The 22,041-nt window shown below is 35.3% G+C and overlaps 4 protein-coding genes and 1 pseudogene across 6 annotated transcripts in view; all 5 read right to left on the bottom strand.

Annotated features, from left to right (window-relative positions):
* Positions 1-2,686: 2,686 nt before the first annotated feature.
* LOC125859953 (putative pectinesterase/pectinesterase inhibitor 26) lies at positions 2,687-3,716 on the bottom strand. The gene has a single exon (XM_049539807.1). The coding sequence runs from the start codon at positions 3,582-3,584 to the stop codon at positions 2,856-2,858; it is 729 nt and encodes a 242-aa protein (XP_049395764.1). The 5' UTR covers positions 3,585-3,716; the 3' UTR covers positions 2,687-2,855.
* Positions 3,717-3,779: 63 nt separating this feature from the next.
* LOC125859952 (uncharacterized) lies at positions 3,780-4,944 on the bottom strand. Its single transcript, XM_049539806.1, has one exon. It carries the CDS (start codon positions 4,623-4,625, stop codon positions 3,807-3,809), a length of 819 nt encoding a protein of 272 aa, XP_049395763.1. The 5' UTR covers positions 4,626-4,944; the 3' UTR covers positions 3,780-3,806.
* A 67-nt stretch (positions 4,945-5,011) lies between these two features.
* Positions 5,012-6,153, bottom strand: LOC125859950 (uncharacterized). Its single transcript, XM_049539805.1, has one exon. It carries the CDS (start codon positions 6,060-6,062, stop codon positions 5,199-5,201), a length of 864 nt encoding a protein of 287 aa, XP_049395762.1. The 5' UTR covers positions 6,063-6,153; the 3' UTR covers positions 5,012-5,198.
* A 1,094-nt stretch (positions 6,154-7,247) lies between these two features.
* On the bottom strand, positions 7,248-8,496 carry LOC125857462 (uncharacterized; annotated as a pseudogene).
* The window catches only part of LOC125857461 (serine/threonine-protein kinase ATM), a 57,389-nt gene continuing 42,929 nt past the window's right edge, over positions 7,582-22,041 (bottom strand). For 2 of the 3 annotated variants that reach the window (XM_049537057.1, XM_049537059.1), the window contains 25 exons: positions 21,375-21,539; positions 21,201-21,296; positions 20,089-20,240; positions 19,318-19,519; positions 19,147-19,194; positions 18,978-19,061; positions 18,356-18,439; positions 17,928-18,008; positions 17,696-17,785; positions 17,485-17,547; positions 17,134-17,274; positions 16,967-17,023; positions 16,669-16,728; positions 15,562-15,656; positions 15,272-15,380; positions 14,593-14,682; positions 14,010-14,089; positions 13,844-13,922; positions 12,692-12,738; positions 12,523-12,622; positions 12,268-12,399; positions 11,827-11,961; positions 11,312-11,377; positions 10,175-10,321; positions 8,977-9,327 (listed from right to left, as the gene is read on the bottom strand). In XM_049537057.1, the coding sequence (XP_049393014.1) occupies positions 9,250-9,327; positions 10,175-10,321; positions 11,312-11,377; positions 11,827-11,961; positions 12,268-12,399; positions 12,523-12,622; positions 12,692-12,738; positions 13,844-13,922; positions 14,010-14,089; positions 14,593-14,682; positions 15,272-15,380; positions 15,562-15,656; positions 16,669-16,728; positions 16,967-17,023; positions 17,134-17,274; positions 17,485-17,547; positions 17,696-17,785; positions 17,928-18,008; positions 18,356-18,439; positions 18,978-19,061; positions 19,147-19,194; positions 19,318-19,519; positions 20,089-20,240; positions 21,201-21,296; positions 21,375-21,539 (2,481 nt within the window). In that variant the 3' untranslated portion in view covers positions 8,977-9,249. Of the gene's footprint in view, positions 7,691-8,976; positions 9,328-10,174; positions 10,322-11,311; positions 11,378-11,826; positions 11,962-12,267; positions 12,400-12,522; positions 12,623-12,691; positions 12,739-13,843; positions 13,923-14,009; positions 14,090-14,592; positions 14,683-15,271; positions 15,381-15,561; positions 15,657-16,668; positions 16,729-16,966; positions 17,024-17,133; positions 17,275-17,484; positions 17,548-17,695; positions 17,786-17,927; positions 18,009-18,355; positions 18,440-18,977; positions 19,062-19,146; positions 19,195-19,317; positions 19,520-20,088; positions 20,241-21,200; positions 21,297-21,374; positions 21,540-22,041 lie in introns of those variants that run through there. The other variant, XM_049537058.1, reaches the window with a different exon arrangement.

The raw sequence follows: 22,041 nt of genomic DNA on the forward strand, positions 1-22,041 counted from the left end.
GAAATCACTTATTCCGAAATAATTAATTCTATACTTGTTCTTTTCACTACAAGAAATATGATTTTTTGTGACGATGTTTCGTTGCAACTTTGCGATAAAAGTAAAGATTGGCATTAGAAATCTTTTGTACCCCGGGAATCCAGTATGATAAGTGATAAGTGGGGAGGTAAATTGGGAAGCATTGTTGGTGATTTTAGTGGTGGATCAACAAATAATAGGGTTTTCCTACTAATTATTGCAAATACTGTTGGGCCTATCGTCACATGATGAAAGAATCGACCAACGAAAATATTTTGATCCAATATGTACTTGTAAAATAGGGGGTGGATTTGGCTTGAACATAGGCTCAAACAGAATTTGGCCAAAGTTCACATGATCCAAAACATGTCCTTTCTGTCTAGTAACTAATTAATTAGTAGCACAACGACAATGAAAAACATGTATCTTCTGCTTTTTCTGTTTTGATACTGGGGATCATCTATAGGTGAGATACTTCATACTAGTTTATATATTTTCAATTTAGTTTATGCTTAACTATGATAAATTGCACTAGTTTAGTGTAAACACCATTGTCTGGTTTAATTTGAAGTTTCCCTTAGAAATTGAACAAATAGAGTGTTGTATCTCACACCTAATTGAGAACATTTGTAGTTTTAAATGGAGACTTATCAACACGAATCCAAATGAATAGGATTAAAGTGGGTACAAGAAACTGATTGAGAAACCAAAACACCATACTTGGAACACTTTGTATGGTAAATAGTTATAATTACATGTAGTGTTTTAAAAGACACTGTTGGGCCTCACTCTGGGGTAGGGCTCTAGCAAAACGCCCCGAGACTCAAGTGTGGGGGATTAGTTCTGTAAGACTTACGCCCTAAGTGTCCGATTGTACGTCCTAAGCACGCCCAATGCCTAACGTTTGGGGCTCGCCTAACAGATCTTATACAAATTATGTGTTAAATTCTTTAGTTAATATTGTTGACCTTCATAATTCTTGAATAAATGAATAATACTTTATAGTTTTTTAATCTATAGAAATAAGAAAATTGAGAGTAACTCAAATAACAAGTTGTAGCATCACATATTTACTATTTGATATCACTGTGAGGGTGATTATATATTGTGTAACATTTCTTTTAAAAATACGTAGCGAAATTTTATTTTTTTCACTTATCATTGGTCGTCATGTTTTTGTTATACTCCCCAAAATTATCATATTTTATTTAAAATTTATTTTTATTCATGATGGAGTGATGTTTTTATTATAATACTAGTAAGTTTTATTGATTAATTTTGGGAAAAAGGTCTGAAATATACCGAATTTTGACCAAAATTGTTGTAACAATACCGAACTTTGAAAAAGACCTTTTACCCCCTGCACTATTTAATAATGTATTTTAAAGGTATATATATGTGTCCACGTGGACATCATAAGTATTGCATCATTATAAATAGTAATGTGTCCGGGTGGACACATATATACCTTTTAACTACACTATTAAATAATGCAGGGGGTAAAAGGTCCTCCATAAAATTTGGTATCGTAACAGCAATTTCGGCCAAAGTTAAAATATCCTTTTCCCGTTAATTTTCTTTTAGGGGGATAAATTGTATAGTATGATAACAATATATCTTTAGAAATAATGATTCTTTTATTATTCGAAAGTTAGGATGTTAGATTATTTATACTTGTATAATCATGTTAGAAGTTAAATTTTCTATGAGTTTCCTTGATCATGTTTGTAATTATATTGATATATTTTTATAATTTTGTGTTATTATATTATTATACTATATATTGTAAATTAAAATGTAAAGATCTATAGAGCTAATGCCTTGCCCTATGCTAAGTAAAACGCCCCACCTCACGCCCCGGCCTTTTAAAACATTGATTATGTATAATTGACATGGTAGGCGTTTGTACATGTAATTTTATTTTGTGATTTGAAGTAACGAGATAAAATTAGTGTTAAGACATGTCATATTATCTTATCAGATGAATTTTCAAATTCTTCAAAAAGCTTGATTTGAGAATTTCATATCATAATTTCACATTTTTCAAATACAAAAAATGATCTATAAGTTTATATTCCGTAAAAAAAAATCCATCATTTTATATCTATATAATTTTTTGCTAATATGTCAAAATATTCACGGCATATGAATATGATGATATAGTTACTAATGATATTGACCAACAAACAACTAAATAAATATAGTACCTACAGTTCATACTCAATTTTACTTTTTTTTTAATTGAACTAAATAAATGTTGTACTTTTTTTTAGAAAATCTTTATGACAGTGTATTATACTTTTGCTATGAACTTTTGCTTGGTAAAGTTGTATAAATAATATGAGCAAATTTGCTAGTCTTCACAACTTAATGAGTTTTTTTTTATGTTAGTGACAATACAACTTAAAAATTCAATTTGCATGTCTAAACAAAATTTCAATTTATCTCATATGATTTTATATCAATCAATTTCGTCTTACATGGCCAAACTAGCCCTACATCTTCACAATCTCTATATAAAAATTTAAAGCAATTTTGAGGTGAAATTACTCCATCTCTCTTATTTTATATGATATATTTAATCGGATATGAAGTTTTAAATGATAAATTAAACTTAAGTATAAGTCATAGATATAGTAAAAGTAATTCTTGCATCAAAACTTGAATGTACAATCAAAGTAATTTGATGAATTTAAATTATTAAAAGTTAGGGAAAAGAAGTATGCACAAATTTACACCAGCAATAATATTGACGACACAAACAAAGAGAAGTACAATGATACAAATTGCAGGCCAAAAAAAAAAAAACGTACAAATTGTGCATATGATATGTTAACTCAATGCATAGAGATACCAAATTTTTTAAGAAGGTTAGGCATATTGCTGAGAATTGCTAAGGTGTTACTCATGTACTCCTTAGCTTTCTGCACCCGCGTTTTCACTTCTCCAAGCAACGGTGATCCCATTTCATCCAGTCCTTCTAGACACGTGTCCTGATCAGTCATCGCAGCACTTACCCATGTCTGCATGTTCTTCACCTTCATCACCGTTAATGTACTCTCTCCGGTACCCACATTCAGCAACTCCGCCGATTGGTTGAGTTGACTCAGCGCGTCATCGAACAAACTGATGCAGTCCTTCAACGCCGACACGGTTCCTGGGTGATTGATCTTCGATATCAGCGTCTTTGGCAACGAAGAGATGTTTGTTAACTCTCTCACCGTCGCCTGAAGAGAGAGATTCAGGAATTGTTCCGGGTCGGGTTTTGGTGAGGTGCTGTTGAGGGAAGATATGGAGTCAAAGCATGACCCGGGATGCTGAGTCACTGCGCAGACGATTTTGAGCGAATCGGCTGAATTGGATGAAGGAGATGGTGTGTGGTCGTCGGAATTAGACGCGTGGATAAACGCGCCGACGAATGCGCAGATGAGTAAAGTTAGGAAGAGGGTGAGAGAGAGGGCGATGGTGAGACGGCGCTTATGGGCGGCTCTGGGATTGGGGAAAGAAGATGGATCTTCAGAAGGGTTAACTTTGCCATAGCCTTTTACTAAGTTGATTGATTCCATAGAAATGCAATTCGGATTTGAGAGCTTTTCTGGAAAAGCTGTAAGGCGAAGACGACACGGTTTGAAGAGTTGATAAGAATTTGGGTAATGTTAACTGTTAGCACGTTCTACTTTTTTTTTTCATTTTACGAGTATTTAATTTAATTTGCCGACAGACCAAAAAACAATTTGGATAATATATATAGAGAGATAAAATTATAATTTGAATAATCAGCTTATTTATCACCAAACACGTAAAAGAATACAAACCAAAAACAGCAAGAAAATAAACTGCACGCCAAAAATACACACTGTATCCACGAATTCTCGATCCGAGAAAAGTAAAGCGACGATACTTCTCCCCGAGCTTCGAAATGGATCTGAAGTGAAAAAGTTAATGGATGGATTAAGCATCTCAGAGATGCTGTTCATATTCACCAGAATCATCAAGCAATTGTTCGCGTTTTCTGTGTCCAATCCCTTGTCTAACTCCAACGAATACAAACATCTCGCAATTTTGGGCCTTTCAGTTTGGAGCCAGTCAAGCATTTCAGATCTCATAGTCATGTTTTTCTCTTCATCGATCGCCAAATAACTGTTCAATTGACTCAGTGATTTGTTGAAATACAGATAGTTGCAGTGACTTACAGTTGACTGATCAGTAGAGGAATCGGACGATTTGAGTGAGTAACTGACTTTCTGGAGCTCGTCGATTACGGTATGAAGTGAGATGGAGAATATTTGATATGAGTTGATTTTTGTTGATCCTAGTTTTTTATTTTTGTAGAGGGAATTAGACATGTAGTTAAAGCATGTCTGGTAGTACGGAGTCGGCGAGCAAATGGATTTGATTGCCTTTTCTGGGTTATTGGCAGGTAATTCAGATTCGTAATCTCGCTTAATCATCGTTAAAACAGAGATGATGGCGACGATGATGAGAATGAAAAAGATGATTAAAGTAATGAACCACTTGGGCTGCTTTCTTCTTCTTGAGTTCGTTTGATCATTCAAATTAAGGCTTAGTGATGCCTTTGAGATTTTGCTAGCAGAATCTGATTCCATGGCAGAGTAGTTTGAATGGAAATGGATTGTCTCTGGTTAGATGAAAATATTGTGTGAAAGGGAAAAAGATAATGCTAAATTGTGAGTGGCCGAAGACTGGGTCAATTCTTCCATCATGACAAGTTTTTCCACAAAGTCAAGCAGAAACTACATAGTTGACGGACTCTTTGAGAGCCAATTAGTGATTACAGATTAGTTGACTCTTTGACAGCCAAAGTATCTTTGAGGTGGATCCGGCCGATTTAGAATTTCTTAACAAGGTTGGAAAAATAAAAATATAATGCTTCAAATTTGAGTTGGAAACTTCAAAAGTGAATATACATAGAATATTTTTAAAATATATTATATATACGGTGTAACTTTTAATCGAAAAGGTTCAAGGCTACTAACCACTCCTGGACATTGTTTACCATGACAACATCTTTCAGAATACTTGCTTACTATAGTAATCTAGTTGTGAACATATTTTTACACAAGAACTTGTTTTCTGCAATTTGCTAATTGCCCAACCAAAAAGGGAAAGGAAAATGGCGAGTTTTGTAGCAACAAAATACACAACTAAATGGAGATAAATCAATATACACGTAACAAGCGGCAAAAAAGAAAAATCAAGAGCAAATACCCAGAGCAAAAGAGCCAAACATTTAGCCCATATTCAAATTCCCAAAACAAAGAGCCTAATGCTGATCCAATTCTCGGGTAAAACAGGTCGAAAATGTCGTCGATTTTATGCAATATTCCTCTGCTATTCCTCATCTTTTGCTGGGCTTCATAGCTTTTCCTTCTTATTTCCTCCCTCACCGTCGTCGACGGAATATCCTCCAGCAAATCAATGCACCTCTGTACTTGACCCATGGCCTCGCCAATCCACCGCTGTAAATCCCAAACAACTTTATTAATCCCCAGTATTTTCTCATCTGGATCGATACCCAAACTCATTTCCGATTCATTGAGTTGCTTCAGAGAGAATTTGACCATTCCTTGGCAATTTCTCAATACCCCAACACTCTTGGTGTCAATCATATGTTCCTCTGAAATTGCTTTTTCAATTGAAGAAGCGACATTCTCAAGCTCGATCCGTGAAGCGTAAAGCGAAAGGATGAAGATCTGAGATAGGTTAATTTTATCTCTGTTTTTCGACCATAATAAGGAGGGGATTACCGCATCTGAAAGTGCAGCAATGGAGTCAAAACATGAGTCTGGATCATCACTGATGACATCACAGACGTTTCGAATAGCGTCTGTTGGGTTAAACGACAGTGATTTGGACTCTGTTTCTTGTTTAAGTATTATTGAAGCACAGATAATTGCAACAATTATGAGACTGAAGAGAGTTACCAGACAGATTATCAATCGTAGTTTCCTTTTGGTTCTTGAAGAGGAGTTTTCATCTTGCAGAAGGCTTTCTTTGTACTTTGTGCTAATTGATTCATCCATCTGCTCACTTTTTCCCAGTTTTGGAAAAAATGTGAAGCTAAATTCAAAGTTTGTTGCTAAGGTCAAACCTCAAAGCCAAGAAGATGCTAAGAAAGAGGAAACATCAATTTTTTATTCTTTAATTAATTAATTTTTTGATACTCATAATCGTTTGACTTCTTTCCATTTGGGTAAACTTAAAAACTAATTAAATAAACTTAATTTCGATTTATCTGTTACTCCCTCCGTCCACAATTGTTTGTCAGGTCATGCACATCCCTCAAAGAAAATTTAATACAAGGTGTAATTTGACTAATATATAACCCTACTATATCAAGAATACCAAAAGTCCACATAACTTTTCAATTGAACTTCACAATCATTAAGGGTAGAATTGAAAAAAAGTGACTAATTATTTCTTGATTGTTTAAATTGACAATTAATCTTGGACATCTATTTTTAGTATACCTGTCAAACAATTGTGGACGGAGGGAGTAGTTTAGTTGACCAAATTTCTTTTAAAAGGAGTACTAAGCTGCTATCTATGATCTATCACGCACAAATTTTACACCATTATCATATCGTAGATAGGTGTAAACATGTATGTAACATATAATTACGAGAAGTTATGCGATATATTTTTCCCATCTCCCTTATAATAATCATTGAACTTGTATGAAGGGGAAAGAGATGGTGCTAATTGTGAGTGCCCAAGACTAGGTCAATTCTTCCATCATCACAAGTTTTTCTAAGTGGAGCATGAACTACTTTATCACATTGTTGATTAGTTGACTCTTCACTCTTTGAGAGCCAAGTATCTTTGAGGTGGATCCACATTGTTTACATGCAGTGGCAAAGCCAGAAATTTCATGAAAGATATCCAAACAATTCAAAAAAAAAGTAGTAATCCTATAGGGATTCAATCTCGCATACTCTGCACCAAATTGCCACCGGGCTACTTGCATTATATTATAGATTTTAAGCATTAAAAAATAAATAAATGTAGACACAAATTCAAATTTGGGCACTAAGTTTTGTGCAATGTCTTGCTGCTACGAGTCTCTATTGGTTTTGAGGGTGTCCAAAATAATAGTATATATATCAATATAAAGTAAGAGTTGACCTACATAATTTTCCGACACTACCGTAACTCCACCCATGATACTAATATTTTTCACAATACTTTGTTTACTATAGTAATCTAGTTGTGTGCTGTTTGCATATTTTTACACAAGAACTGAACAAGTTGTATTTTGTTCCTTTTCAATTGAAGAACACACTCTCATTTGCACTAAAAGTCTAAAATGGGAAAGGGAAATGGCAACCCAAAATACATAACAAAATGGAAATCAATATATACGTAGCAACAGGCAAAAGAGAAAAATCAAGAGCAAATACTCAAAGCAAAATAGCCAAACAGTTCGCCCATAGTCATATTCCCAAGCAAAATAGACTAATGCTGTTCCTATTCTGGGATAAAACAGGTCCAAAATCTCATCCATATTTTGCAATATTCCTCTGCTATTCTTCATCTTTTGAAGAGCTTCATAGCTTTTCCTTCTTATTTCAGCCCTAATCGTCGTCGATGGAATCTTCTCCAACAAATCATAACATCTCTGTACTTGACCCATGGCCTCACCAATCAACAGCTGCAAATCCCAAACAACTTTATTAATCGCCAATATTTTCTCATCTGGATCGATACCCAAACTCACTTCCGATTCATTGAGTTTCTTCAGAGAGAATTCAATCATTCCTTGGCAATTCCTCAATACCCCAACAGTCTCGGGGTTAATCATGTCTACCTCTGAGATTGCTTTTTCAATTGAAGTAGCGACATTCTCAAGCTCGATTCGTGAAGCATAAAGCAAAAGGATGAAGATCTGAGATGGGTTAATTTTATCTCGAGACGGGATTTGAGCAAAGTGAAGTGTAGCAATGGTGTCGAAGCATGAGTCTGATGAGATCACAGACTGATGTAATAGCGTTCCTTGGGAAAAACGACAGTGAGTTGGACTCTGTTTGTTGTTTTAAGTATTATAGAAGCAGAAATGACAGCAACAATTATGGGAATGAAGAGAGCTAACAGACAGATAATCAATCGCAGTTTCCTTTTGCTTCTTGAAGAAGATTTTCATCTTGCAGGAGCTTTTCCTTGTTACTCATTTGATTCAGCAGTTTTTTGGAATGCTTTTTTAAGCTAAATTTGGAAGCTATAGAAGTGAAGACCCAAGTTATTTTTATAGCCCAAGTCAAAGCCAACAAGTTGCTAAGAAGGAGAAGTCGACATTAACATTCAACACATTATGTTCTTTTGTAAATTATTTTGTTCACAATTCGAATTGTTTAGTACTTTATTTTTTGAGTAGATAGTAAAACACACACCTAATATAGCACTTTTTCCCGAGTTTCATACATATATTAACTACTATATGTTATTCCCTTTATCGGCAGAACTATCACTCTCTTTGTATTAAAATACATAAACTTATTATAGCTTTCAATTTCTAAACACTTTTACTATTTAATCTCTAATCTTTTGTTATATTTGTCACAAAACATAATTCCTAGTTTTTTGAATTTCTTTTAGGAGGATTCCTAGCCTATTATCTGACATGCACTATATCATGTTGAAGATAGGTGTGAATATTATATAATCACGAGAAATTATATCTTATGATCAGATACTTAATATAAAATAAATTACCTTACAAAGATCTCATGATATTTTGCCAATCTCCCCTGTAATAGTTATTTAACTTGTATATGTATAATGTACATGAAGAAAATGAAAATAAAAAAAATTCCAGGGTATCTCTACTGAAAGGCAATTTCGTGGGAGGACAAATAGAGGGCAAAAAATAGAAGAAAAGAAAATTGGGTCATTGACAGGAATAAATTTGTTCTGATGATTCAAGCTGTAAAAAGAGTTAATTCTCTCTTTTTTTTCTCTTTTCATACAGATATTAAAGATTAAGCTGTAAATACATCGGGAAGAATCGAATTTGAAGGCTGAAACTCGTAAAGATTAGAAGAAATGACAGTGTTGCTGATATATTTACAGGAGTCTGTTCATTACAGTGACACTAATTACACCAATAAATAACACTAAGATCAAAAGCACAAGATTTACACTCACAAAAGCTAAGAGGAAAAAGTAACAAAAAACCCAAAACTTTAAACGAGAGCTCTTACTGTTTGTAAGCTCTCATAGCCAAGCTCCCCATCCAGGAAACATATGACACAAACGGTCAGCATCAATGGCGTCGTGTATGAGTTGTTGAACCTGTGAAAAAGGGGGGCGCCTATTACCTCTTTACTTTCTTTATGCAAACATATGTTGAGAAGGGAAATTATGCAACTTAGAAGCACTGTACCGTGTCAGCCAATTCTGCAGTAGTCTTATCTATGCTAGTCATAGAACTCTACTTCCACTTGCCTGGACTAGTACTCTTTCAATATTATTTCAAGACACTGCTACTTTTATTAACTTTTCATCTCTAACTTGCATTCAGGATAAGTTTAGTTTCATTACTCAAACCTTCTATCTTCCAAAAAAATAGTGAAAATAAAGGAGTCCGATCTAAACTCATATAGCTATTGGAAAGAATCTGCTGATAAATTTTCCTTCCTTCTGACTGTTGAATATTTGTTTTAGAACTGCGAAAATCTTTTTCACTGCAGTAATTTTATAAGTTGTAGTCACTCAACAAGTTAGTCCTACTATGTAAGAGTTGGATTTTATTTGTTTGTTATGCACTTCATTCTAGCTGATAGTTTGGACCATAATTATCTACTTTTTCTTGTCTCATATTCTTTTCATTCTTACTATTGTGTTTATTCATTTCTGAAACCAATACTTACAGACGAGAGAAAGCAACCGAAAGTAACTAGAGTTGCCTGACCCCGAAAGCACAATTTCTGAGAAGAGTGTTAATCAAGTGTAGAGTACTTATTTGTGTAGTTGGTAGTGATCGATGCCCTCAAATTTTAATTAAACAAAGAGCAATAAGACATGTCACTGACTAGCAGGAATGGAATCAATAATTTTAGTTAGGATAGAAACCTAGGAAATGTTTATTAGTGTGTAGTGTAGTGTGTGAATTGATGCATTGTTCCAGTTTAACAGTTACCTGTCCATGAACGCTTCTCATTTCACCTTCTTCATATCCATCTAACTTTTGTTTAACACGCATCAAGGCTCTAGCAGCATCCTTGTTCCCCTCATAGTCATCTTGTTGAGAGCCTTCCAAACTGGTTTCCAGATCATCATCAGTTTCCTATCAAGCAGAAAAAAAGTTCAATAAGTCTTCATGAATGCGAAGATGAACTTTATTATACCTTCTACAGATATCAAGCAGTTCATAAATACACATATTTTAAGTATGATTTGTAAACTGAGACATGGCTACAGACTCTTCTAGTTTTAAGCTAGAAGCAAATCCTTGTCTTACTATGTAGGAGTTAGATTTTATTTGTTTGTTATGCACTTCATTCAAGGATTTGCTTCTAGCTTAAAACTAGTTACCACCTATAGACAAATGGGCTCGTACAAAACTGACTGTACTTTGGGACAGAGCCTAATGAGATCATGACTTGCTCATACTCCTAAATGTTCAATTAGTTTTACACCTCTGCCGAAGGCTATTGAAAGGGGTACTTTCTTCGGCATGGGGTTGTGAGGCTTGCCCCAAGAACAAAAGAGCTATAAGGCCAAAAACAGAGCATGGAGTCCACTGGCATGCGCGCCACATACTCTCTGACAAATCACAAATCTGTTCCAAACTAAAATTTTCAAATTAGAAGTGCTATCAAGGACTAACGTTAAATTTAAGCTTTAAGAAAGTTGATTTTGCCATAGATGGGCCTCGGGCCAAACTCAATACGAAAAGATAGCTCATATGAAGATTGTCCAAAACAATTTAAGGAGACAATATTCTCTTGTACCAATGTGAGTCTAACAGAAATCATGGGAGTTAATACAGGATATTCTTCACTCATATATTCTTTTCCCCTTCTCCTCTTGTCTTAGCAGCTGACATTTAGACATTTATTCATTGTAAGTGTGCCGTGTCAAATTATCAATATCCGTTCTAACACAGCAAGACTCCAGGATTGATAAATCCCATTCATTTAGGAATCAGAGATGGTTTTACCTCTTTTACCTTGTGTTTTAAATGGACTTTTGACTTTCTTTTTTCCGAATGAACATGATGCTAAAATTGCAAGTGGACTTCAAAATAGGATAAAAACCAAAATCATTGACATACCTTCTGACGTTGCAAAGCCTTCAGAGGGGATAAAGCCCACTTGTATAAAGGGTCATGGATAAAGACCTGCAGCGAAGACTATAAGTAAGACTGACAGGCACAGTTTAAAACTCTTAGGCGTCATTTGGTAGAGTGTATGAGAATAATGCTGAATAGAGTGCATTAGTTATGCTGAGATTAATTCTTATGCAATGTTTGGTTTGATTTATTAAAAAAAAAATGAATTACATAACTTCTATAAAAAAAAAAATTGTTTACAAAAATATCCTCCATACTCTTTAGCTTTGGGAAATGGGGAATGTCTTGACAGGGATTTGAGGGATAGTTATGTCACTAATCAATCTAATGCATGCATAGAAACACTTTGTATTACTAATACATGGAAATCCATAGTATTAGTAATACACACCTAAATACACAATAGAGTGTATAATTAATGCAAGCTAATGCATGCATTTTTTTCACTCTACCAAATGACCCCTTAATGTGGTAGGAATAGGAATCTGAAGCTGTACCTCGATAATGGTTAGCAGTGCTTCTTTGTTTGTCCTCATAACAGACAGGGTTTCCTCACAGCATCTTCTAAAAACCCCTTCCACTCCAGTTATGCCCATGCCATCTATTATGTCTCTACTCAGCCTGAAGGGTACCTGCAACAGAGTATTATGGATGATAATTGAGAGACAGTTTGAAGAAATTTAACAATGACATGATCTTAGAGAAACATAAAAGTGACACAGGAAATGTGAGAATAGAAGAGAAATGATTAGGAATGCATGAAGAAAAGTGACTTGCACATAAGTTCTTTGGATACTCTATAACAAATCCATCCAATGTGAGACATTAATACATATTTACACATCTGATTTAACTTTTTTTATGATTATATTTATATGACCAACTTCAATAGAACTAATCTAACAGAACAGAAGTACTCCAAATGGAAATAAACAAACCCTTTCGGGAGTTTTCAGCATAAGGCCCTGCTCAAATGCAACCCCAAGATCTATGTGAACAACTTCTGCAGTGGCTTGATCTACAAGGATATTCATGGAATGCCGATCTCCTAGCCCAACAATGTATCCAACCTGAGTGTGAAAGAATTATGAACATTCATAATTGTGAACAATTATTTATGATTACACCTTTTTTTTTGGTTTACTAGGAAATATTTAAAGAGAGGGTGCTGTTTCTGCGAGTTGCTAAATCACCATTGAACTCGCAGCCACACTTCTGGTATAAGCAAGCCTCTTTTGAAACCAGTCAGCTGGATGAAAAAATCTCTCCAAGAAAAAGTGATGCATAACAGGCCTGCAGCAAATAAAATTAGATATATAGCCCAAACAACGTGAGTTCAAGATCTTGGAGGATTAGTAATACCTGAAGTTAACACAGACTTCCTTGAAGGCCTTCCGCTTGTCACTTTCCTACACATAAAAGTGAAGATTCTTGAAAGCAAGTCATAAACAAGACTCCTGACTGCATACTGATTATTCAGTAAGGAGACCTTATCTAGAGGGAGTTCCCCATTGGAGGATCCAAAGTTTCCTCACAAGCATATTTTATCAAGAGGATGCTCTGATATGCACAACTACATCTTTGGTTGAGTTGGCAAGACTAACATGCTACATAGGCTAGTTTACCGGTGAATTCAATTGAATAAGAGAGAATCCTTTTACGCATTTGTTAACAAAACTACTTACCTAATCAAAAAAATATCTATGAATAAAGTACATTTAGTGGTTTATGTAGAACTCACTCTCATATAATATGTCTGGTCTTGCAATTAAGAATTTGCCTTCACACGCACTAGTATCCTCCTATTGCACCTTTTGCACAACACTTCCATAAAACATCACGTTCATTCATCATTATTTTCTTAGAAGACCGAGCCTAAATATTTTAATCATCTAATCTCCCCTCAACTTCAATTTTCTTATGCTAGCTGAATCTGCAGTGCATATATTCTGTCTTACTTTCACTTGTCCTAAAACCCTTGCTCTCTAGAGTGCTTCTCTTCAGTTTATTTTCTGACAGTTCCATCAATTAACAAAATATCATCTGGCATAGCATACACCATAGAAACCCACCTTGTATGATATTGATTAACCCCATACATATAACTAGACAAGTAAATGCTCGAAGCAGATCTCTATTGTTAAACCCACAAATAAAGTATGTTTACTATCTTGTGTGGTTGCAAGGAGATATGTAAGTTGTCCTCTTGATTTGACTTGGGAAATTTGATTGGATAGCCTCTCCATACCTATTGATCTCTATCTACTACCAAAATTGTTGAGAATCGTCCTTAAGACACTAAACTTGATTTAAGTTTTTATCATTCCTGTCTCTCAATCATGCTGATTTATACATCTTTTCTCCTCTAGCATTCCCACCTTTCGGTACAAGATTATGGAGTATACTAAAAGAGTTCAGCGCTGAAAATCCTTACCCATGCCTATTGTTGCAAAAGAAGAGAAACTTGTCAAAACATTTAGTAGTAACCAACATAGAAGATAATGTAGCACTTACCACAGTCATGTGTTGCCGGCATTTCATAAATGTCCAGTCTTCTGCTCCATAGCGTCCATGGGCACCTCCATCTCTAGTGCTGATATTTGAATATAAATGGTTCAATAAGAAACTGAATCCATGAAATATACAGGTAAACAACAATGCAGCAGCTAGTTCTACTGACCTGCCTATAAGATATTCACCGAGTGGAAGAGTGCCATTCACCCATTCCAAAACACCCGCACTTGGAGTAAAAGGTACAACCTATCTCACAAACACGACGGATACATACATCTAAAATGAGTTGCCAGAGGAAGTATTATGCGTTCTAGTGTCAGTATGAAGAAATGTAGCTTAATGAACTAATTTGATTGTTAGAGCTGGCAAATTTGTACAAGGTCATATAACAATTCATAGCTGCCGAACCATGTGGAATGCGGTAGCAAGTATATGATTGACAAAGTATCATAAGGTCTTCAATCAATATTTATATAACTCCTAGGCAAGATAGACTTAACAATCTACTCAATAACGTTAAAGGTGACAAAGTTAATCGTCATATTTAGCAATAGAGAATAGTAAATATACTTGAAAGATTACCCTTGAGTAAAACAAGTGTAATTAGAGCATGGAATTTTAAGAAGTTCGAGAGAGAAGAGTTAAATACTTTGGCTAGCACCCATTCAAAGTAACTTAAGTCGAGGAATTTTTCTTCCCATTATAATTTACATTCTAACAAAAGGTGCTTTTACCCTTTTATGATTTACCTTGTAAGTGCGAATTCTCAGCCTTCTTTTCCAAGTGTCCCGATGATTCTGTAAGAAAGTATTAACTAAGCCAAAGAACTGTTCCATCACCTGAGTATTGAGTTCAAAACGTATATCAATACTCGCAGAAAAAGAAAAATAATAGCAGGGAATTTGCAATCCAGACATAACATCTATTGAGCAATGCGTACAGCACAAATTACGAGCCGAAAGGAAAGGTGTGTCCATAGAAATGAAATAAACAAGAGGCCAACTAATAGATTTCACCAGCACCTGTAAGGCTCTTACTGATGGCAGAGATCCAGCATGGTAATACTACATCAAGAAATCAGGGAAAGGACCGGAAATCACTGATGACAAGGGAATTAATGCTTCCACACCAACCAGCAAAAATATTTATAAGCCTTACGCATTCATGCTGGTCCATGCTTCCAAATTTGACAGACATGTAAAGAAAAGAAATAACTATGTGGTATCTGACACTCCCCCCACTCTTCCACAATTCTCACAGAGATGTAAAGAAAAGAAATAACTATGTGGTATCTGACACTCCCACCACTCTTCCATAATGCTCACAGAGATGTAAAGAAAAGAAATAAGCAAATGTCATGCGTTTTTGTGCTAAATCTCTGTTTGTCCAAACATAGCGAATGTAAGAAAATATAGTTTAAACGCGTACAGCATCTTGTCTCAGGTCATCATTGCCAGATTTAGCAAGTTGTCGGTATTTTTTGCCGTCAGAGCCGAAACATTCAACAACTTTTGGAGCATTTATGCCATTCATTACACTGCAAAGCACAATAGTTAGAGCACTGGAAACCTATGACAACTGTATCTGAACAGCCTGTTGTATTAAATTACATCTGGAGCACTAATACCATTCATTGCACTCTGAAACACAACAGTTGAGTATCAATAAAACTATAAGAAAAAATTTATAGTGAGTAGCATGTATACTTTGTTACTTACGTGACAGAATCTGCCAATCCTTTAAAGTGTGGAAAGGATCCTTCAGTGTATTGACAACTTGGGTCAATTGGTATATTGGCTGTTACCACAGGAACCTGAAAATACATTATACAAAGAGATGTTAGCTGATTAGTCGACCTCCAACAAGAGCAAACCAAATTCAGAAGATTCTATAGCAAACACGAATGCAATTAAAATGTGGGCTTTTGGTTTAGAAAGGAGCAACAACTAAAATTTATATATATATATATAATGGGAGAAAACAGTAACAACTTTATTCATAATGATTTCCTAACAATTAATATATCTTCTTGCTGACCATATTTATTGTTTTATATCGCTCTATTCAAAATAGAACTTAAGGGCAATGAGGTGCACACCTTAACGCTTGCCTAAAGTGAAGCGCAACCTAAGTGAGGCGAAGCACCTAGTGGCTTCAGGACTTAAGTGTGCCTCAAATGAGTGCATGACAATACAACACGACACCCCCCACCCCCACCCTAAAGAGAGAAAACGTGTTCTTATATTACAATCCCTCCCTTTTTAGCTAATAAAAGCATCAAGCTAGCCAACATGAAGAAGTCAGTCGCACCAAATGACGCCTGAAACCAACATGCATGTTGAAATTCCCTAGCTTCATCCATGAGCTTCACTAATATAAATGAAGCAACAAATCTCAAAAGTCTTGATTCAATGGAATCATGTTAAAAAAAGAGACAAAACTGGACACAGGCATAAGGTTAATATCTATTTTTGGAATGGACGAGAATGAAGCAGGAAGGTAGAAGGTCCATGCAATACAATCAGAAAATGAATTATTCCTTGGATCAACTTTCTACAAATGATGTGCGTGGAGTGACAAATATGGTACAGATTTCAACTTACTAAATGCCATGTAAAGATAACAGACGGTCTAGTTACAATGACTCCCAGGCTGACAACCAGAATTACCAACTGGGCAGGCTGATGCACCTTAAAAGAGAAGTCCTAGGATAATTATCATCCAAGACATTGCGTGTCACTCATTGTGCAGTAACAGATAGTGGACACCAAGAACAGTAATACAGACTTCCGTTACAGCTTGAAATAAACAAATATTGAACTTACAAGTTCAAGCTCTCGGATGCTGCGAATTTCCCTCGGAAGATTAACCTTTTTGTTAGTATCCTGCTCAAAAAATATAGTAGTTAGTTGCGAAATAGCAAAAGATGCTGCAGTTCTACTAACTGTAAAACCTGTTGAAGAAAGTCAATACTAACAAGATTGTCTATTACAATATAAGTTACTATCATACAAATCCTTGCAGCTACCCCCTTTCAATGAGAAAGATGGAGAAAGCAAAAAAGAAGGATGGAATGAAGCAGATAAATATTAAGATAAAAAGAACACGAGGACAGCTGCTTACCTCCCTCTTTGTTTCTAGTTCAGCTAGTTTAATGTAGATCTCAACCATTTGTTTCATCTGTTTACCAAAGATATAACCACTTTATGGAGCACACGATATAAACATACACAAAAGAAAACTAACGGAAGTAAAATCAAAATTTAACCAGAATGCTGATGAGTCAGTACCTGTCTGATGACCGCTCCATGATACGAAGATAACTCCTTCAGCAGATTTTCTGCAGCAACTTTTTTATCCATGTCAACCACAAAAGAACTTCTGCTACGTTGTTTGTCTTTGATTCTATCACCATTTGCCAAAGCTAGAAGCTGACAATCAACACAAAAATAAGATCCAGATGTAGTATTTTGACAAAGATAGTTATGAACTACTAGAAAGGAGAATACTTCGAGTTAAGATGTCTACAATTTTAAAGATCCTTCTGATGTGAAATGCTAGTAAAATTAGAAGAAAGAGAAGATTGAAACAAAAAGGAACCTTCAATTTCACAAATAAGAATCTATATCCTGCCTATTTACCTGAAATATTGTATGATATGGATGGTCAATGGACAGTCTTTTAATGAGAGAAACCAAAGCAAACTGCACAACGTACAAAATCCATATTCAGTAACCTAGAAACTATTTCTAGAAAAGAAAAAGAAAACAAGTATCATCTCAACCAACAGACAATAATAAATCAAAAAGTGAAAGTGCAAAGATCACAAGTACTGAAAGTCGCAAGCTATACCTGGAAGTTTTGAGCTCCTTGACCTTCTTTAGTGCTTCCCATCCTGGAAGCAATTTGGTATACTAGTGGTATAAACTTGTAAGACTGAACCTGAAAGTAAATGATAAATTGTATTCCGAATAATCTTCAGACTAGAGCCAATATAAAATACACAAACACAAAACAAAATATTATGGAATATACAACGTTGTAAAGTTCCCGGCATTGACTCATAACAATGATTGGAGTTTACCTCACTTATTGTGCTCTTCATGCTATCCACGATAATTGGTTTAATTGAGAGACTAAACCACAGTGAAACAAGTCGAAATACCTGAAAACAGATGGTAACTCTAAAGATCTAGAAAAAACCATAGACAGATTAATGAAATTTCTGGTGACCACATACACCATACAGCATTGATTTGCCAAAAGAAACTTTAAGCATTTCTATTTTTCTACATTCGAAAACAGGAAAGCGGAAACATTTCATCCATCAAACAAATATTGACTAACTAAAAACTTAAAAATTAACCATTCTACTCATCTATAATCATTGTTGCAGCTGATTTAGAATCAAATGACTTCATCTCTACTCCTCCACCGTCCCACCAAAAAAAGATCCAGGTAACTTTGTCTCAGCAGAAAACATAGAATAATATAGCAACAAGCAATACATACCACCCTGACATCATATTTATCTCCAATGACTAAACAGCGTTTATACTCATCAAGCGCGGTGCTTAGAAAGTTGTCCCTGTCTTCCTGAACAGTCAAGATAAGAAAAGAAAGAAAATTATAAAAATTAACATTCACATAATCAGCATCAGCTAATGTGCAACAGTTTTTACAGGAAATAATTGCTAGAGCTAAAATTACTCCTCCGGAACCTTAAAAGAGGATAAGGAACAGTTTATAACTTTTAAATGTAGTGAAAACTGGGACAAGGGTTTATTATTTAAGGAGAACTATAAAGGCTAATTTAACTTGAATCATCTTTTCATAGTACTTCATTTGAAAGAGAATAAAAAGTTAATATTTTAATGGTAATTTCCGGCCGATATAGCCTACAAGATCATTTATAAAGCTCTTACATATCATAGCTCTATTAGTAAATTCAAATTGTTACAATTAGCAACGGAGATTAAGACTAAAGACATCGAAAGCTACAATGTTACACGTGAACCAATGAGAAAAACCATTTGGAATACAGTAGAAACCACCTTAAAAAAATTTAAAAAAAAGATACAAGTGTTTTCCATGAAGCAGTCTAACACGCCAAAGAGAGTAAGCATCATGTCACCTGCAACTTTTCAGCCTCTTCTTTGTCCATTGCTAGCTGCTTCTGCAACTCTTGTATTTTTGCAGCACAGTCAGTCTTCTCTCCCTAATATTAGAGTATCACAGTAGGTACAAAATCAATCCCATCTCTGTAGCATCAAGAAGAAAGTATGGCCATCATTAAAGCATACCTTTGTTGAACTTCTTAATCGTTTAACTAATGCCTCCAGCTCCTTTGTCTGGAAATAAAAATATACATGAGTAACCATGGGATTATTAATTGTCACCACTCCATTGTTTCATGAGTTCCAATTACTCTTTGGTTTATTTCAGTTCTATTAAAAGGGATAAGGGTGGCATACCTTGTGCTTTCTTAAGCGCATTGCTGCCTGCCATTCACTGGAATTAAGTCTCTCTTCATAACTATGAAAAAGACCATCTGCATAGTGTGCAAGATGGAAATGCATTTGACTTCGTTTTGTGGTGGAAACCTTTCCTCTTGCCATGCAATCATCAGCAAGAGCGACTGCATGCTTCAAGTATTTCTCTAGTATAGTTCTTGAGCTGCACAATCATTCTATAGAATGAGAAAGCGGCAATCGTTTTTCTTTGTACAGAAGGTGAAATGCAACCCTTTAAATCTATTGTCAGTAACTATTTTCTAAAGATACTTTTATTAGGTCCAGTGTTACTTGGGAGCCCTTTTAGTATGACTACAGATTTGTATGTCAAGTTCCTTTTTTCACACACCTTTCTTATGGGTTTTGTGTTGGCCCTGTTGGGAGCCGTTCTGATTATAGATGTTTCTACTGGGGATGGGATGATTTCCTAGGCTATGACAAAATGGGTAACTGTAAAGCAAGAATAAATTTATCAGAAGAAATTGGATATTGCTGGACAGAAATAAATCCCTAATTACCCAGTCAATTGGTGGGACATTCAAAGAACTTGTGAGAAAGAAACAATAAAGATGGAACATACTGGTCTTAAAGGGAATAAGATCAAAAAGCTGCAGAGATTGGGACAAGTGGGGAGACAGAGCCAGATAAGAAGTCAAAACATATCACACTTAAACAGATGAAAAGCATCAAACTTCTATGGAACCTTAGTTCCAGTATTGGAATACTACTGACTTGCTTGTTCGTGTTTCAGCCAGCCACTTCCCAATTAACCGGAAAACATCAGATGTGTTTTCGTTCATCTGGTAGTTTTGCGAAATATACTTTGCAAGATTGATTGCCATCTGATGTTGGCCTTGAGCACGCAGAAGCTTAGCTTCTTCAAGCTACACCACATGAAAATAACCGTAGTAGTGAGAGAATAATGGAAAGTGTGAACCAGTAAGCAGATTTTAGCATCAAATTTTAAAGCGAATGCAGAGTAAAAGCTTGCAGAGAAATAAATATTAGAAGATCTATAAAGTAAACCCAAGCAAAAAGAACTACTTGAGACCTATCGTAACATGGACTACACAGAGTATATGCCATTTTTCCAGTTAACTCATCAAATCAAGAAAGCCAGAAACATGTGGAAACACATAAAAGAACCCATATTAAAATGTATTAGCAATTTATCAAAATGTTATACCAATACTGGCTTCAGCTTGAATTACAAGTGTATTTTCTTTTTTGCTGTTATAGTTGACAAGCACAGCTATTCAAGTCAAAACATCTCTAAAGTCTCATTTGTTATTCTTTGTTAAATCATTCGCTTCATCTTATCTAAAATCTCAATTCTTAGAAAGTGGATATTGTCTTAGCTTATGATTTCCAGAGAAACATCAATATAACATAGGAGAACTAAATTGCATTGCCTACTTGCAAATGTTCATGAAATAAAACAATAAACCATGTGCAAACCTGATAAGATAATGGACCTTGGGCCCATCAACCCCAAAAGGTACCTTATGTACTGAGGGTTGTCCAAGACCATATTACACCACTAACACAGATGTGGTATTCAATTACCTCACCCCCTGGACCAGGACTAGGGTTGAAAATATAATATAGGGACCCAAATTCGGGTAAACCAAGAATTGGGAAGAGTTTGGGCATATCTCAACCCAAAAGCTAGCTCATGTGGTGAAAATTGCCCAAAACTAAAGAGACCTTATTACACCTCATACCGATGTGGGACTCAACAATACACTCCCAAGCTACATAGATACAACAGCATACAGAGTAATCAAATTGGACAACTGTACCATTGCATCAAACATTAATTTAGTAAAAGAACGTGTCCATACCCGTCCAAGCCAGTAAAGGTTGGAATGTTCTCCTACTTCTGCACAAAGAAACTTGAATTCATGCAAAGCTGAAGCAGCCTGTGAAAACCTAGACACCTGTATATCACAAAGAATATTTTTAGGAACAAGTATGGAGATCATTTCTACAGTAAGTACCGATTCTAGCAGAATCACCTTGCGGAGAGTAGCTGCAGATTCAAGCAGATGTTGTACAGTATAATTCTGGCAATTTAAAATCTGAAGCAATACTCTTCTAAATGCCACAAATGGCTCCAGCAAATTCATATGTAACTGTGCTTGCTTTAAAGTGCGCTTCCAGTCCATATCTAGACATGTTAACTGCATTGACCAATTCCAAGTAAAAAGGTACACAGTATTCAGTACATTATTGACCAGGTCCGTGATAAGCATCACAAATATTATACAAGCAAAATACTTCTTATACTGATGCCATCAGAGGCAAAATAGGTATCAGAAAAATTCAATCTTATATGGGAAAGAATAATTAAGACTATCTGCACGCTTTATATATAGAATGATTCAATGTTAATGTTTTAATACTGCACTAGTTGACGAAACCAACAAGGGTGTCATGCAAACAATTCTCATATGTATGCTCAAAGTTCAAGAGAATATTATACAGAGGATCAAAATAGGATGGTTGAAATGGAAAAGTAGTACCAATAGTGTTATGTAATAGAAGGAAACGGAAGGTTGTATGCATGAGCTGGTGTTTCCTTTGTAAGGAAGCGGGTGAGGATGTGGACCATACTCTGTTAGACCTAATATCTATTCTTATCATGATAGGGTGATGTTGAGTCTCACTTCAGTGGGAATGAGG

This window comes from Solanum stenotomum, chromosome 3 (genome assembly GCF_019186545.1).
Source record: "Solanum stenotomum isolate F172 chromosome 3, ASM1918654v1, whole genome shotgun sequence".
Classification (NCBI taxonomy): Eukaryota; Viridiplantae; Streptophyta; class Magnoliopsida; order Solanales; family Solanaceae; genus Solanum; species Solanum stenotomum.

What these genes read in the sequence shown, in the direction of transcription:
- LOC125859953 (XM_049539807.1), bottom strand. Translation starts at nt 3,584, where the DNA reads ATGGAATCAATCAACTTAGTAAAAGGCTATGGCAAAGTTAACCCTTCT.
- LOC125859952 (XM_049539806.1), bottom strand. Translation starts at nt 4,625, where the DNA reads ATGGAATCAGATTCTGCTAGCAAAATCTCAAAGGCATCACTAAGCCTT.
- LOC125859950 (XM_049539805.1), bottom strand. Translation starts at nt 6,062, where the DNA reads ATGGATGAATCAATTAGCACAAAGTACAAAGAAAGCCTTCTGCAAGAT.